We start from the raw sequence: 18,853 nt of genomic DNA, 5'->3' as shown, positions 1-18,853 counted from the left end.
GTGCCTTTTTGCTTGGGTCTTAATGGTTGTGACATCACAACAAAAACGATCAATATGTCATCACTCTTTATCCAAAAGTATTATATGTATATCTTTTTTACTTTTACTTAAAAAGTCCACCGCAGAAATACCAGCATTCTCTTTCTGCTAAGCACATAGTCAATGCCGCATTCAAAAATAAAATTCCTCAAACTTTTCATGCACATTTTGACGAAAAAAACGATCACACACAAACAAATTCCATTATAAACCCTTTCTCGTTTGGTCTTCCTCACACCCTAGCTATTTTTCTTCATTAGCGCCATAAATCCTCCCCAAGCCTGAGAAGGGATTTTCCCATTAGGGAAAAACCTCAATTTATGTGCGTGAGTACGTATGTGTGTGTGTGTGTGTACGTCCGTGAAGTTTCATTTAATTGGGATTTTTCGCCTAATGCGTTCAGTATCCAGCCTCGAATCTCAGTTGCGGGTTGAAATTTTTCTGAAAACGACTAATAGGAAAGCGGACTCGGTGAAATGAACAGTTAGCGAACGAATAAATTTTCTGACCCGTACTAATTGGGTCGCAGATTGTGTTTTGAAATTGTAAATCACTAATTGGTGCCACTAAATCTAACGCATGCGAACAGTTAAGCTCTGACTACGTGACTTCATAGATGCCCTAATTTTTACGTTCATTTATGTCAATTGTATGTTCATTTATGTTGTAGCTGTTGTTGTATCGCAAATCAGTAAAACAAATCATTTTCATTTTATTAACTGCAACCAATGCACTATGGGCCAGAAATTAAAATTTCGGGACAAATATATTTGCGGTTAAACAGCATGTCTCAAGTCAATGTGGTCTTCGTAATTTTTGGAATGAAAAAATGATGCATCTTTTGAAGGGGTCGTCCAATATTTAGGTGTTATTTTAACAACAATTCCAGTAATAACTTTTTGAGTAAATTTTTTTTCACCTTTTTGGTTTCAAAATATTAAAGATAAAAAAATTTCAAGTATTTTTTCTGAAGATATCAAACTTCTACCTTTTACCCATTTTCAGCAATAGACCTTTGTTTATAAACGACCCCACAAATCACATTTCTTCTTGTAACATGTTTATTTCAACAGACAGCTCAATGTGATGTTCTAGAAAATATTTTGCACATAAAAGAGGAATATTTTTGGTTAAGAGTTGAAGACTGTTTTGCTTTTTCTGCATAATTAATAAGATATAAGGCCATTGCAAATCATATTTAAAGTTTTTGTCACCCCCCCCCTTGGAAATTGGCTTGAAAAATCGGGGGGCAAAAAAATAATTTGTAGGATATGAGTCAAATTTCTTTTTATAAAACCAATTGTCTGTGGGCTTTACAGTCTGAAAAACTCGAAAAATGAGTCTCCGAGTTGAATTACGGCTTCTAGCACGAAACACAAATGGTAATTCGAACAATGGAATTTCCGAAAATCGACCAAAAAAATTTTCCTTCGTTTTTGTCTTTTTTCGTATATTTTTGCATAGAAAATAATAACGTATATATTATAAGCAAGAATAGATTCGGTTTTCACGTTTAAACCTTAAATAAAAATTCTTAAAATGCATGTTTTTTTTTTGCTCGATTAAAAAATTCACTTTGTTTTTTTTTCGCCCCCCCCCCCCCCTTTAAGTGGCCGAACACCGGAAGGACAAAAACTTTATAAAATATTTGTAATGCCCTAACTGTTTCTAGGTTAAAAACCGTCTGATGAAAAATGTGTATTTTTTCAAGGGTGGTGTCTTCGGAGAAGTAAAATAATAAAATATAACGCATCTTCCTGCACTATTAGGGTGATCATGAATTCACCTATTAGGGTGATACAAACTTTTGTTTTTTTAAATAATTCAAAAGAACAGTTTTTTTCTCCAAAAGTTGCAGAACATACTAAACTAAGCAATTTTGCTGAATAAAGTAACTATCTATCTCTTACCGGTTGCGAAATATAATGATGTGTTAAAAAAGAGCACTTTAAAATCAATTACACTCAATAACTTTGCACACGATTATTTTACTTGCTAAATATTCCACATGCTTTTAAGCTGTCGGGCCCCTTAGCGAACGAGGGATCCACTGTTTCGAGGTATTAAAAGTGTAATTCTTATATTTTAACCATTTTCAATCAGTAAAGTAAAAAAGTTCTTATAATATTTGAAGACTTCATGTCAGTAGTGGCCCCGTTTCAACGAGAAATACTCAATAAATTTGCAGCAGTCTCCGTTGTGGTGCGGCATATGCGCAATAATTTATCTTTCTGCAACAAACGTTGCTTTGACGGATTTTTGTTTTCAAGCTAGTAAAAAATACTAGAATATGGCAATATGGCATCGCATAAAAAATGATTTCGGTGTCAAACTCTAATATTCTTCGTAAAAACAGCAATAAATCTGATTGGTTATGTTGTTAACATTTTAGTAATTAACTGAATAAAACAGATTTATTGTGGTTTAACAAACAACCGTGTTCCGATCAATTTTGATTATGACACCATATTGTAGTGCTACGCATCACGTATAGTAAGTTTATAACGTATGTGGCGCAGCCAACTAGTTTTATCGTTTTAATATAACAGGGTGTCTACTACCTAAAAAAACCTGGAAAACCGAGAGTCCTAAGGAATTTTCATTTACTCTGGCAAAACCTAAAATTCTCAGGGAATTTCACCCAACCTTAGGGAATTCTTGAAATCTATCACAACGTTTTCCTCACAATACTGTACCCAGAGGACCCTATCCTCTATTTAGTCCCATTAAAAAATCTAGTTTGAACCCAGAGGATTTAATCCCGGTGAATCCATGCAGAGTAAAACCAGCCACGTTGGTCAGAAAGTAGAACGACCGACGTTGGCATGAAAATGAAAAACATCTTCGGAATGCGCGGACCGGTTTCTCCAAGGGTGCGCGTAACGAAATTAAAGTTAAAAAAAAGCTTAAACTCTGTGGTATCGAACGCCTTGCGGTTCGGAGAACGAAAATTAAAAATATAAACATTGACGCGTGCTTTGCGGAAAAACACCACGGCCACAATGGGCGCTAGAATTCGGTGCTGCGAGAACACTGCACGCATTGGTAATCGATGTAAGTGCGGGTGATGCTCTTCGCTTAACCAACATTGTTTAATATTTTTTGAAACGGAGGTTCTACAGTTGATGAAGTAACGGCAGGGGAAAGTAATGATTTTTTTTTTTTTGAAGGAAGGAGAAAAAGCGGAAAGGCGAGGGGGGGGTTATATAGTAGACGGAAGAGAGGCACAATTTGGGTCTATAACCCAACCAGATACGTCGCTACCTTAATAAGGGAGTTGTGCAGTCTCCTTTTGTCTAGCGCCTCTGTAGTTCAAAGGTACATGTTCCAGCGAGCCACATGCCCTGGCGGGTGTTGTGTGTTCCAATCCGGTTATAATCTCAGATTATAGCTTGGTTTGACTCATACACCTTCCAGCATTGGACAAAAGGTAGGGGTCACAACGACTACTTGTTAAGCGCAGCTACCAATAACCCCCCCCCCCTCTCCTCTTTCCGCTCTTTCCCATCTATTAAAAAAAATTTACTTTCCGCTACCGTCTTGTATTCAATTGTAGAACCACCGTTTCAAAAATTATTAATATATGTGCCTGACCGCTTGTCAAGGTCAAGACTAAAACACGAGGTTGGCCAACTTTGTTTATAAATGTTTCGCCCTTCGCTTGCAAATGAACTTGCGCGAGAAATAACAAGGAAGCAACAGATAAGAAACTCGCGCGCGGAGTGCAATTTCCCGATCGGCAGAATAAAAGAAAGCAATTTTCGCCTGGAGAACTCGCCTAGGGAAATAGAGCAGGTGGGGAAATTTCCCCGTTTCAGTAGCTGATGTTAAGTTCTGCGGCATAGAGAAAATATACAAGAGTTGACTGAAGTTTTTCTTAGTAGAATACGAAACATAAAAATAAAAAAGAAGAAAACTTATCCAATTTAATTCTACTATGTGTATTTTATTCACGATAGATACGTATTTCGCCTACGACTTGCAGGCTTCCTCAAAAGTTCGAAAACAGACACTGAGGAAGCCTGCAAGTCGTAGGCGAAATACGTATCTGTCGTGAATGAAATACATATACTAGAATTAAATTGGATAAGTTTTCTTCTTTTTTATTTTTAGATACAAGAGTAGACAAGTCCAGCCGGATGGTTAGCACACGGAGGAAATACGTTTTTAGTCTCCGGGATACCCTTCAACAGCAAAGAAGACACATTTATGAATATGGGATGTCTTAACATTTCCCCTGCGATCTGAAATCTATCTGCGGGCCTTATTCTGTAAGTCACATTGAGTGACACTTTGCTCGACTGCTTTGGTCGACTGCTACTTTTGGTATCATGTAAGTCACAAGCGACATGATTTTGTCGCGAAACTCGGCTGACTCGACCGCTAAAAAGACACAGTGACAAGAGAACTTGTTTTATTTTGATTGCGCATTGAGCCGCTATGCTGCCCGTTCACCCTGCACTCGACACTCGACAGTGATTGAATCGAGTCGAGTTGCTCGATGCGACTTACAAAATAGGCCCATAAATGATCTCCAATGATTTGGACTGGATTTTGAGAAATTGGAGTATTATTGATGGTAAGAAGTATGGCTCTGTTTCATCGATTACCATATAGTTCGACAATATTTATTTGAAGGTAGTTCGCAGAAACTGAAGTTTTTCGTCACCAGAAATCATAAGATGTTTAATGTTTTTATCGTTGGCATATTGTTAAAATATCTTAATACTATTTGCCGAAAATGTTTATTGTATAACATGATTTAAGTAATCTGGATTATTTCCTCCAATCCTGAAAAAAACCTGGAAAACTCAAGGAATTCTTTTTTCGAAACTGTGTAGACACCCTGTAAAACAATACGTTTGATTTGATTAACAATTTTATTGTGGTTTTCTAGCTAACTATAAGCAGTTTTTGACTTGAATCATCTTGGTATTGCGTAATACCACAATAAAACCAAATGTAATAATTCATACCGCATTAAAACCTTTATAAAACTCAAGTAAAACCGAGCGGCTGTATTTGTTACTTGTGATTGTTACTTGGGTTGTTACCAATTATAAGAAAAACTGAACAATTGACAACACTGTTAAGAAAACCTATATTACATACTTTCTGTTTGCTTCCATAATAGCGCAAAGCGCCTTTACATTGGATGGGGATTCAGTGTTTTAAGAAGATTTAATTCTGCTATTGATTTTACATGAGAAATGGACAGTTGTTTACTTTTAAACGCTTTATTTCGGGATCAGCGCAAAATACCTTGGAGCGATAAATAATTTTGTTTTAAACAAGTATAGAGAACATAATGGTGTATGAGTTTATTTTAAAGTCGATAAAAATCGTCGTAAAAAACTTTTTTTTTTAAATAATGCCATTACAAATATTTTATAAAGTTTTTGTCCTTCCGGTGTTCGGCCACTGAAGGGGGGCGAAAAAAAACAAAGTAAATTTTTTAATCGAGCAAAAAAAACATGGATTTTAAGAATTTTTATTGAAGGTTTAAACGTGAAAACCGAATCTATTCTTGCTTATAATATATACGTTATTATTTTCTATGTAAAAATATACGAAAAAAGACAAAAACGAAGGAAAATTTTTTTGGATGATTTTCGGAAACTCCGTTGTTCGAATTTCCGTTTCTGTTTCGTGCTAGAAGCCGTAATTCAACTCGGAGACTCATTTTTCGAGTTTTTCAGACTGTAGAGCCCACAGACAATTGATTTTATAAAAAGAAATTTGACTCATATCCTACAAATTATTTTTTTGTCCCCCGATTTTTCAAGCCAATTTCCAAGGGGGGGGGGGGGGGGGGGGGGTGACAAAAACTTTAAATATGATTTGCAATGGCCTACCCTAAAGAATCGATTACCAAACTTGGATTTTTTTCTTTTCGATTGATTCACGCCCGAGAAGGTCGATTATACGTTTAAACATTTTTCACGGTCACGTAGATCAGTTCTGTATCGCCTTGGGAATAACGAGTCTAAAAAAGTTGACAATCACTTCACCTCAACTTCAACTCTATTTCTCAAAACTGTACTCTTAGATATAACCCATTTCGGTATCTGCGCTTCTGGGGAGTAATATGGGACCGATGCTGTTTTTTATATTGCGAAAATTTCAATTTAATATGAGAAAACTTTTTCATAAAAATATCATTTGTAAGATACAAACTACAGTCTTCTATCGGGAAATTGTTGAACAGCTGAATGGTGAAAGAATCCTGCCTGGTATTAATTCTGATGGACATTTTCTAGCAGCACCTTATTGGTTCATAGGACGTATATAATGACGTATTAAAAATCAACAATTTATCAACAAATAAAACAGTTTAAAAACATTTTCTCGACAATTAACTACGATTTGAAAAGATATCTGCAATGAAAAAACTATACAACTCACGGCATTTCCTTTAAGGACTGCTACAAGTTTCTCTGTACGTGAGAAAAGCACCAACCTCCTTCCCTTTAAACTTTAAAACATATATCTCAGTACTTGACTGATCCATCCAACGAAAAAAAAACAACCAACCCTAAACCGCTTATATCCTCTTCCCGAACTTAATGAATCATTCGTTGTACCGCTAATGAAAGCTGTCAGTTTCCAATTCCAATATAGTGGCCTGCCGCTGTGGGCACCACACATTCTATACATATTTGCCCCTTCCCCTTCCACATGCACAACCCACATCCTTCCGCTAAACTTTTCAACACCGAACAACAGCACCCAATTTAATATGTTAATGAACTGCTAGAACGAAACCATGAGCCTGTGATAGTGGGAGAAAGTGTTCGGAGCGAAACCTCCGCGGTCGTTTAGTTTTACCGCGCCACCTACCTTTCATACCTTACACGCTATTGGTTTGATTTTAATTCAGTGGTTTCCGGAATTAAAAACGCGCTTTCGCAATTTGGTTGTTTTACGCTCATCAACACCCGTAGGAATATCAAAATGTGTTACAATAATTTTTTGCTATAGCAAAAAACTCGTTCCAGAGTCTGTTCTTTTGTGGTCAAAAAACAATAACAATGTTCAATTCAACAATTGCCAATATACCTAGCGGCGTAGAACTGAAAGGCATTTTGTTTACCTTTGTGGACCAAAGTCAACTTATCAATTAGTCGATGCCAATCGGCTTGACCAAACAACAGGGATGAAGATGATGATGATGATGATGATAATTATGAGAAGTGAATGATGACGATGGCTAAAACTGCAATGTAAATGATGACGACGGGAATACACACTTACCGTGCGTCTCCACCGAGTCACGCCCGTTCGGAAGCTGAACAGCCGATCCGAAACCGCCTAGTTTAACCGGGGCTGAGTTGTCTGCGGTCGCGAGCAAAGCACACGCCGGCCGTACGTCCCGATGGATGATGTCGTTCTCGTGGCAGTAACGAAGAGCCTCCAGGATCTGCCGCATGTAATGGCTGCGGAACAGTGAAGAAGAGAAAATACACGCCCAAGTGGGCGCGTGATAATTAACGGATTACTGAGGGATAACCATTTCGATAAGCAAGAGAAACAAGTGGGAATGGGCATCCGCTTTAGTGCATTCATACGGTAATTATACTAGTGGAAATGCGGTTGCAGGTTTGCTATCAGGTGTTTTCGAAACTGCGGAATAATGGCTTCAGGCGTATTCTACGGGTCGGTAATTTCATTGCTTGGATTTCAGCATCTGATTAAAGCCTAGGCAAGTTGTGTTTATCCGATCAACGAGCATTAATTATTTAACGGGGCATGTTGCTTATCCATCGAATAAAAGCGTATTTCATTACATAATTGCACTAATCTTGATAGCCAACAGCAAATACGGCTTAGTCACGGTAAAACCATACCCGTGAAACGAACTTCTGCCACGTTTTTCATATGGTCTCAAAACATTATTTCGAATGACTAGCAATTTGTTAAACTGCAGCTCTAAAGAATCTTTCTTTTCCCTAAAGCGGTAAAAACAACCTGCAATATTCGAACCAACATCCGGACATTTCCACACATTTCCCAGGGGAAAAACAAGAAAAGTAAAAACCATTTACTCACCACGCCACTGCCTCGCTGTACACGAATCCGGCCACGGCACGTCTGACCACTTCAAAGCAGATGTCCGATCCTTCCATGCTGTGCGATTGACGGCAAAAGAAAAGAAGAAAAAACAGATATAATAAAAATTAACACTGATACAGACAGCGCACAATGACGGCTGGAATGAGGCACATTCAAAACCGACGTCCACTCTCGATCATCGTTGCTCTTCGTTGCTGAGTGGGGAAAAATCAATAGCATACCACTGCCAAATGGATCGAAATCGAACGCCATCGCCGAGTGCCATCAATCATGGGCAGCGAGTAGTTGAAAAACATTTTCCCGACACAGACAGCAGTGAGGATGAAAAGTGCAATTGAAGCTGAAAAAGCTCCTCCCCGTTTCTGACCGTGGCCGAGTGATAGAGCCAGAAACCTGGGGGCCGCTGTCGACGACGACGACAAGAACGACGAATTTTTGCGAACTAGAGCCTTACTTCAATTTACAGCGGAAACAGCAACGGAGGGTGGAGGTGCCAAACTTTTTCCATTAGAACTGCTATTGTTGAAATCGGGATAGCGATGACTGTGGGTGTTATCCGCTGGCAATCATTCGTGCAGATTAAACAGCCGGTGGTATTACGTTCTAGACTGCTACGGTCTGAGAGATAAAATCATTATTTCAATTGAAGTACTTTTTCTTTCTAAAAATAGTCCTAAAGCGGACAGTTCCCGGTAACTGGACATTTGTTAACAGTTCAAAAATTGTTTGTGACAAATTAACAACTGGTCATATACTGCCCACAATCCCGACTTTTCTTGAAGTTTTCCACCGCTTTCGAAAATTTCGTTGAATACTTTTTCAAATAATTTCTTTGTTGGATTGCTGGAAAAGTTTGCCTTTATGTTTATTGAAAAATTTCGATTCTACAATGCGTCATTTAAGGATTATACATTTTCAACTTGGGCGCTGCCCCAGGAGATAAAAAGATTTCAGTGCTCTACACGGCTATCAATCAAACCCAATAATGTGAGAAATACTGAAAAATTTTATAGGTGCTGCTCGCTCACTAAGACAATATTAGGCGAAGATATATTACAAATTACAAATTAAATTCAAATCAAATGTTTCACCTTACAATATCCGACTTGATAACCAACTTTGCCGAAGAAACAAATACTCAAAGTCCATTTTCATCGAAGATAGACTGCACTTTCAACTGTGCTGCTCGTTAGATCACTAATCTGATGAAGCCAGCCCGTTGTCATCAATACACTCTCACATATGATTTAACAGTAGGCTAATGTCGTAGTGGTTGGGTCACCTTTTGGCATTCGTTCATAACTTCTGTTTCAAAAGGAATTTTAGAAATCTAAATACATTGTTGCAAAGGTCTGAGAATTAGGTATATTTCATGTAAATTACGTGAAGACAAAAAATTTGTCATAGTCGGGCGATGTTGTAAAGGTTGGGCCACCTCTGAAAATTCAAGAAATACCTATTGAAATTCTATGTAGAGATATGAAAAGAGTAAATTCCTTGAAAACCGGCCCATATAAGTACAAATACCCTAGTTTAAATTACATTTTTGCGAAAATTTGGCGATCTTTGAAAAATGTTGCACTGTTGCTTTTGATCGCCTTTTCCGAAGCGTATTACTACAATGAAAAAACAACAACAATCTAGGCCTTTATCGGATTAATTTTGCTTTATTTCATGATTTTTTTCCTTTTCCGTTAAACCAAAAATAATTTTGTATTCAAATGTTTACATGTAAGGTACCCCGGGGCAAGTGGGAATACGGGGTAAGTGGGAACGGAGCTCATAACTCTCTTCAACCTCATTTTCTCCAACCGAACCTTTCTAAAAATGAAAGATACAACTCAAACGCATGCATTAAAATTATAGATTATTTATAACTGGCATTCCAAACATCCAAATTGGACTTTAAACTTGAGCGTTATTTTCAATTTGCGTTGTAAGTTTGACGCACTTTCCTATAAATGATATTTTGGCCACAGGCATTTCGTAAAAGTACATGTTTTCCAGACAGTAGGTAAACATAATAAATGTATTAATAAATTACACCCGAAAACTAGTTGTTTAATTTGACAACATTAAAAAAATGGGTCGAAATAAGGTCGGCACTTCAAAGCACCCGGGGCAAGTGGGACCTATTAAAAATAAGGGTTTCAGCATAGAACTACCTGTCTTAATGCATTTTTTAGATATACTACCGAACATTTTCAGTTCAATTACATAATATTTATATCAGTTAGGCTTTAAAATAAAACCGAGAAGGACTAAACCAAGGGGACCTAAAAAAGAAGTCCATTAGCACAGCTTATGAGGGAACAAACAGTTTGGTCACATTTTGGTTACACCTAAACGATGTTAATTGGAAGGCAAATTTGATATAATTAAGCAAATCTGCAACTGAAATTGAAACAATAAAGTGTTGTGGTTATTATAGCATCACTATCTCTGAATAACTCTACCGAATTGGGCTTGGTAGAACAAACAGATCATAATCGCATTTTCGAACTGTTAAACAATGGTTAATCCTAAATTACGTCTCGCAAGAATTGGATACAGCGACATATTCAACTACATTTCATTACAATAATGCATTATAGCGTGATTGCTCACGATCTGTGTTTTATGTAAATTATAAAGTCGCCCGATGTGATCTGATTCTGTTACGCTAGTTTTGGATGAACCATTTGTACAAATATTGTCTTTGATTGCTTCTTGCAATGCTTTAACTTTATAATAACTTACAGCATTTTCTGTTATTTTATGCTTTTTAATCAAATTTGAAAATCGGTCCCACTTGCCCCGGTAAATCACCATAGTTTTGAAAATTCTCCTTCATTTCATGTAAATTGATAGGCCTTTTTCGAAATTAAACCTTCGAAGAGATACCACTGAAGAGTTTCTGGGCTGAAAGAATTTTGAAATAATCATGGGTATAGATAACACAGTGGAATAAACCCAAACTATGTATTTTTTAGGTCCCACTTGCCCCGGGGTACCTTACAAAACAATTTTATAGATGCTGCTCGCTCACTAAGACAATATTAGGCGAAGATACATTCGAGAAAATTACCGAATAGTTTCAAATTACAATGTTAGACTTGATGAACAACTTTACCGAAAACACAATTTCTCAAAGTCTATGAGTTTTACGGAAAATACGCGATGCGCAGAATTAGGAACCATGCGCAGAATGCTATTGGCAGGCGAGTCAATTGAAACGCTCAACAAATGCTGAACAAGTCTACCGGAAATATGAACACAGGTAATAAATCTAGAGTCAATTACTTTCGTTTTGGGTTTATAATAGTTTTATTAAAGCAATTACCTTTTGTTTCTTGCTTGTCTTCCGTAATAGAGTTTTTCACAGAACATACAAATTCATGATTGGCTACCTGACAGAACGGATAGTTGACTGATAGGAAGCCAACAGGGGGAGGGGGACGAGGAACGTGAGTATAAATGTATGTTCCGACCAGTTAGTGCTTAGAAATATCATATTCAATTTATGTCACCCCTGAATTGATGCAATATACTGCTCATTTTTAAATGCTGCTTATACAGATGAAGTGAACTTAGCATTGCCAACCTGAAAACAACGATTCGAGCGAATCACTTGCGTTCGTGTTCGTGTTGTTCTCTACATTCAATCATTCTCGATAATAGTGGATGAAATCAAATGAGAGTCATTCATTGAACTGCCGACAACCGCAAACGAAATTACAATTACAACAAACGAATAAACATTGCTCCGAAGTTTTATTTAATTTCCTTCAGCATGGTTTTGGTTGATTTTAAAAAGTAAACTATTTGCTAAACTTCGAGATCTAAAATATCAGTCAGCACTGCGATGCACTAATGAATTGTTTTGAAGGGTAGAAAACTGAGAAAGAGAAACACTGTCAGTAGTTCAGTAGCCGTGTTCATGTCGATATACATGAGATGACAGATAAAAGAATACTACCAGGGGTAAAACTGTAGGGGCGTTTTATATTCGCCTTCATGCAGGGCTGTTAATTTTTTCGAGCAGAGGTGTTGACAAAAGCGTGGGGTTCCCTTCTCAAGGAGCAAGGACTAAATAAGTAAAAGTGGTTGCATTTCTCTTGCACTTAGCCCGATTGCAGTGACGAAGAGAGGAAGAAGGAAGAGAGGAGGAGGGTTATGCAGGAATGTTCCACCGAGGAAAACAAACAGATTCATAATTGGCTACGTGACAAAAGAGAAAGCTGACTGGGAAGGAGTTAAAGGGCGACGAGGAATGTGATATAGAATGAATATTCCTCCATAACTCCGAAACGCCTGGACGATTCTTCGTCAAACTTGGCATAAATTGGGGTTGGGGCTGACAAAAGAGGTAGGTCCAAATAAACATTCAGACCAATAGCAGTTGACAGTTGTGCAAGTGACTGGGCGACAAGAACGGGGAAGGTATTATGGCGAAGGGGTTCCACCGAGATGGAATACATAAAAATGGCTTTATTTCGCTAATATTTCTGATGAAGGGACGGTAGGGGAAAGAAATTGAAATTCTTGGAATGGTGGGAAAAGAGGGGAAAGGAAGAGGGGGGAGGCGGTAATTGGTAGCTACGCTTAACGCGTTGTCGTTGTGGCTCCTACCTTTTGCTTTTATTTCGCTACCGCTGTAGAGAGCAAAAAATGCATAATTGGCTACGTGATAGAACGAGGAGCTGACTGGAAAGGAGCCAACAGGGGTGAACGAGGAATGTGAGTATGAAGGTATGTTCCGCCATAACTCCGGAACGCCTGAACGGTTCTTTATCAAACTTCGCGTACATGTTTTTGACATGAAAGAATCAGTCCAAGAAGGTAGACAAATGGGGGAAACGGTCTCTTACAAGGTTGGATATCAGTTCAAATGGGTGAATGGGTGCGCTTCTCTTGCATTTGGAACGATAGCACTTGTACAAGTGGCTGGAAGAGGAGAGGGGATTTCTAAAAAAAGGAGATGGGGTGCCCATTGATAATAGGGAGGTTTCAAAACGTAAAAAAGCTTTGTCTTGCTTTATAAGGATTACCGAAAAGAAGACCGATTTACAAGTGGCTGGGAGACAACAGGAGGGGATGCTGAAAAAGGGAGTACAGATAATCAAACGAGAAAAACGGGGGCTTGTTTCCTGCATTATGAGAATTTACATCAATAACAATAACAGTTACAATAACAGATATACAAGTGGTTGAGAGACAATTCCGAGGCAGATCAGGCTCTCAGCTAGTCTATACGTATAAAAAAGGATTTCTGTCTGTCTGTCTGTCTGTCCGTATGTTCATTATAGAATCGAAAACTACTGAACCAATCTGCGTGAAAATTTGCATGCAGAGGTTTATGGGCCCAAGAAAGGTTTTAGTGATGGTTAGAGACCCCTCCCCCCACTAAGAGGGGGGAAGGGCTCCCATACAAATGAAACACAAATTTCTGCATAACTCGAGAACTAATCAAGCAAATAGAACAAAATTTGGCATGTGGGTGTTTTCGGTGACAAGAAGTTATTCTATGGTATATTGAGACCCCTCCCCTCTTTATAAGGGAAATCATAGCTCCTCTCCCCTTTAACAGGGGGGGCTTCCACACAAATTACCTCATAACTCGAGAACTAATCAAGCAAATGGAACCAAATTTGGCATGTGGAGGGTTTCGAGGGCAAGAAAATTTTCTATGGTGAATTAGGACCCCTCCCCACTTTAAGAGGGGGGGCTCCTGTACAAATGAAATACAAATTTCCTCATAACTCGAGAACTAATCAAGCAAATAGATCAAAATTTGGCATGTGGGTGTTTTAGGTGACAAGAATTTATTCTATGGTATATTGAGACCCCTCCCCTCTTTATAAGGGGAATTATAACTCCTCTCCCCTTTAAGAGGGGGGCTTCCATACAAATTTCCTCATAACTCGAGAACTAATCAAGCAAATGGAACCAAATTTGGCATGTAGGTGTTTTTGGAGGCAAGATTTTTTTCTATGATGAATTAGGACCTCTTCCCACTTTAGGAGGGGGGGGGGCTCCTATTCAAATGAAATTCAAATTTCCTCATAACTCGAGAACTAATCAAGCAATTAGAACCAAATTTGGCATGTGGAGGTTTTTGGAGGCAAAAATATTTTCTATGATGAATTAGGACCCCTCCCCACTTTAGGAGGGCGGCTTCTACACAAATGAAATACAAATTTCTTCATAATTCGAGAACTAATCAAGCAAATGGAACCAAATTTGGCATGTGGGTGTTTTTGGAGGCAACCATTTTTTCCATGATGAATTAGGACTTCTTACCTTTTTAGGAGGGGGGGCTCCCATAGTAACGAAATACAAATTTCCTCATAACTCTAGAACTAATCAAGCAAATGGAACTAAATTTAGCATGTGGGTGTTTTTGTAGGCAAGAATATTTTCTATGGTGAATTAGGACCCCTCCCAACTTTAGGAGGGGGGGCTCCTATACAAATGAAAAACAAATTTCCTCATAACTCGAGAACTAAACAAGCAAATGGAACCAAATTTGACATGTAAGTGGTTTTGGAGGCAAGTTTTTTTCTATGGTGAATTGAGACCCCTCTCCTCTTTAGAAAGCGAGTTATGACCCATCTCCTCTTTAAGAGGGTGGGCTTCCATACAAATTAAATGCAAATTTCCTCTTATCTCGAGAACTAATCAAGCAAATGGAACCAAATTTGGCATGTGGGAGTTTTAGATGGCAGAAATTTTTTCTATGGTGAATTACGACCCCTTCGCCTTTTAAGAGAGGGGGCTCCCATTCAAATGAAATACAAATTTCCTTATAATTTGAGTACTAATCAAGCCAATGGAACCAAATTTAGCATGTAGGAGATTTTTGAGTCTTGAATTTATTTTATGATAGTTAGAGACCTCTCACCACAGGGGGTAGGGGGATATGGACTCTCATACAAATAAAACAGAAATTTTTGCAAAACTCAAAAACTAATCGAACTCGAGAAATTCGAGACCCTTCCATAAAACATTAGTCAATAACAAGACCACAAAAACTATCTATAGTAACACTAGATCATTCAGGACGAGAGGGCCGCGAGTGTTCCCGGCGACCCGCCGTCGGAAGCGCCGCCCACTGTGGGGAGGTAACTCCCCGCAGAAATCACTACTGTCTAGGTTTATTTATTTTTCTAGGTCTACCTGGGTTTCCTGGAACGAGCGACAGCGAGTAAGGAGAGGACTGCGAAATGGTACTTTCCACACAAAATTTTTCCGTGAAATGGTACATTCCGCTTAATGTTTTTCGCAAAATGATATTCATACAATCATGGCGAATATTACTATCCGCTTTCTGGCTATGCAATGAGGGGACAGGGGAGTTGTTTTCTACTTTACTGTGAGGAAAAATTGCAAATTTGTATATTCAACTACCCATTCCAGGTAACTAATAAGCCTTAACGTAAGCAGCAAATCAACATAACTGGCATTTTATACTACACGTTGTTGTATGTTAGCTGCACACTGCACAGGTGTTGTAAATTGGCATCCAAAATAGTGTTCAAATTCTTCGTGTCGGTAATTAGCTGTAAATTAGCATTGTCAGCACTATAAGAAGGTTATCAGTAAAGTAGCTGTATATTTTGCCAAAATAGCATTTAAGTAGCATTTAGGGCGACTTAAATGCTTATTGGCCTATATTTGAATAGCATTGGTGATGCTTATTGGTTACCTGGGATGCTTTCATAGTTACGTAACTGCCAAAATGAATCATCTAACTGCTCAGAAACTTGCAAAACTCGAGATTGTGACAAAGATCATCCGAGATTCATGATTTATGTACAACACAGGATGATTTGTGGCAATACGAAGTTTGTCGGGTCAGCTAGTGCCTTATAAGACTCATATAAGTACTACCACTACCATAAGAATGTATAGCAACACGAAACTGACATTATTACGGTTACATTAAACCCTCTAACTCTTCGATCTTAAAGCGACCAAATGCGAAATTTGTCGCGACTAGCTTTGTTAGACCAGCGTTGTACATTGAGATCATCTGGAATCGAGATCTTCCAGTGGAGGGCATCTAAATGAGGGAAGGGATGGAAGTAGCAATGAAAGGAAGGAGGAAATGAAATGAAGGAAAGAAGGAATTACTAATTCAAATGATACCGAAAGGATGTCAAATTTATTAAACTGAATTGTATAGAAAATCCATTTGGTTGCTTAACCTCCATATAACAAAATGATGTGCTGCTATTTTAGACCTAATTAACCCACTTTTAAGCTGAAATAGAAACCCTTTCTCAGCAAAGAAGGTAAAATAAAACGCATTCAATTTTGACAGTTTATCGCTCTTGAGTAATCGTTGGTCGCTGCATAAGGATCGTGCAGTGGCGTGTCGTAAAAGTGGCACTATAAAAAGCTGCCCTTGCGATACATATGCCGGTGGCAGAATAACAACATGAAGTACTGACTTCCCCGGCCCATCAAAGAGGGAGGAATCCTTTGATCAACGAACGAACCATGCGGCCGGGCCATCGTCGATATTGATGAGTTTCTCTGTCTTTTCGAAACACACAGAGTAGCAAAGGTCGACCCGGGATCGTATGATTCTATGGAGGAACCGATATGGTAGACTGCGGTTCCGCACATAAAAGCTGCCCTGATGAAGAGGAAAGCTCTCATCAGGATAAAAACGGAAGTAAACCGTTGTTGCAAAACCCGAGTACGTTCATAAATTTCCATTACCAGAACGAGACCGAGAGAGCAGCAAGAGCCGAACTTCTGAACGAAGCGAAATCTTGTTACCTTCAACGATGGCATTCAATTGCAACACGTGTTACATGCCAATTAGGAGCAACCGGAAGCCTAAGCAACAATTGCTAGGTACGTTATTGGTGGTAAAGTGGAGGGATTTTGAATGTGTAGATATAATTAACAACACAGGTCCAGTATGGCGATGCTGCACTGGGAACACGTGATACACTTTGATAAACGTCTGGAAACCGAACTGTTTCCTCGTATTCGACAAACGTACGTTCTTTTCCAATTGAGGAAAATGCTTTTGGTTACTATTGACTCCACCGTTGATTGGTATGATGTAATTTATTACACTAAGAATAAAGCATGATTTATAGAACGAAAGCAAACGTTTGTTTTACGAATTCTTCTGTTGTTTTTTATTACAAGATAGCATGTGTATTTTTATAACAATATAACTTATGGTAAATGAGTGAGCATTCGTACGGACTATTGTGTTTAAAAAACGCATCGTGCATTATACGAATGTAGTGTTGAAAATAGTATGATACCGAAAGCATATTCGACGACTACGTAAATCACAGAACCGCGACGACTGCCTTTCAAGCAGGTTTCAAGAGCACAACTATAAGCCCAATCTCATCGATAACCAAGCCAGCCAATTATCGTGCATCAAATGCGCTCTGGTGCAAAATGTGCTACGAATGTGTTCTCGGACCAAATAACACCCTACGAATGTTTTTAAATGTATGAAAGATTCTCATCAGTTACGAATATTGTTTTACGCATATTTTTTCTAAAAATATTACGAAATAATGTTCCCACTCTAATATTTGTTTATAATGGTAAAGCTCAATGAAAAAAATTGTCGTGGTGTGGTACCGTGCAGCTTTTCCAACAATAAATTAAAGCGTCAAAGCCGCGACATTCGATCCGAAATGAAATATTTCAGCAACAAAAGCCAACCCGAACAGGTGGTCTGCTATCGTTGTGGAGGTTGCTCGAAAATATCTTAACGGGGGAAAAGTGGTTCAAATATTCATTCCTACCTGCAATTCCCTAAACACAAAGTCGAGGGCCTTTAATTTAAATTCAAAATTCATGTTGATCGAGATCAACTTATTTTTTGACTGCTTGCTAGATGGTGGTAATCATTATTATGGGACATACATTACTAAACAGAATGGATTTCCCAAGTGAATTCTTTGTAGAAAGTTGTAAACGAAAACGGTTCGGGTGGCATCTTCAGCTTATACACAACTGAAAAATATCGATTATTTCTATGATTACGCTTGGTATTTTCCGTCTGTGTTGGAGTTTTTCAAAGTGTGTATAAAAAAGGAGTCACCACGAGGGCTGCAACATTGAATTTGAGTTGCAATTATTTCTGCTGTACAAATTGGAGGATCGGAGGAGCGCGATTGAAACAAAGCGTGTTACAGGATATGTTTTTGGAAAGCAACAGATACTATTACATGTAAACCTAATAACTATTGCATTGCTGCTTCACGCAGTTTGATTACAGATTACTGATAATAGGAAACCTTTTACTATTCCAAATAATTTTCATTTTCATTTCTTCAAATTTGCCAAAACTGACCGATAACGATGGTTTCCATTTCGCATAAAGCCTACACTATTATTGCCATGTTACCAACGTACCGAATCCACTACATCCTCTCTATTTGACTAATTTTCCCGGTGCTGCCGTTGAAATAAAAAGGAAACATTTAAAAGCAACAAAACTGCAAAAGCGCTAATGAAATGCTGCCGCGTCTCGTGGGAAAAGTAATTAATTTAACATTCTTGGCAGCGAAATACGACTGCTGTGCATTGAAGAATCGTCTTGATTATGGTGGTTTGTACTTTTTTTTATCTGCATTCTGGGGTTCTGGTAAAAATTACGAGAATCAAAATATAGATACATTGCGAACACACTGCTGTACATCAAAACCGGTTGCTTGCAACGATGTAGAAAGGATTATAACCGTATCAACTACGACCGTGGCTTCGCTATATT

General features: G+C 38.3%; 1 protein-coding gene across 11 annotated transcripts in view; it reads right to left on the bottom strand.

Moving 5' to 3' along the window:
• The window catches only part of LOC128732679 (peripheral plasma membrane protein CASK), a 780,557-nt gene that overhangs the window by 625,959 nt on the left and 135,745 nt on the right, over positions 1-18,853 (bottom strand). For all 11 annotated transcript variants that reach the window (XM_053825969.1, XM_053825977.1, XM_053825978.1 and 8 more), the window contains 2 exons: positions 8,089-8,166; positions 7,294-7,475 (listed from right to left, as the gene is read on the bottom strand). In XM_053825969.1, the coding sequence (XP_053681944.1) occupies positions 7,294-7,475; positions 8,089-8,166 (260 nt within the window). The remainder of the gene's footprint in view (positions 1-7,293; positions 7,476-8,088; positions 8,167-18,853) is intronic.

Source organism: Sabethes cyaneus, chromosome 1 (genome assembly GCF_943734655.1).
Source record: "Sabethes cyaneus chromosome 1, idSabCyanKW18_F2, whole genome shotgun sequence".
NCBI classification, from domain to species: Eukaryota; Metazoa; Arthropoda; class Insecta; order Diptera; family Culicidae; genus Sabethes; species Sabethes cyaneus.
Note: the sequence above shows the minus strand (reverse complement) of the source record. Positions and strands in the feature narration are given on the sequence as shown.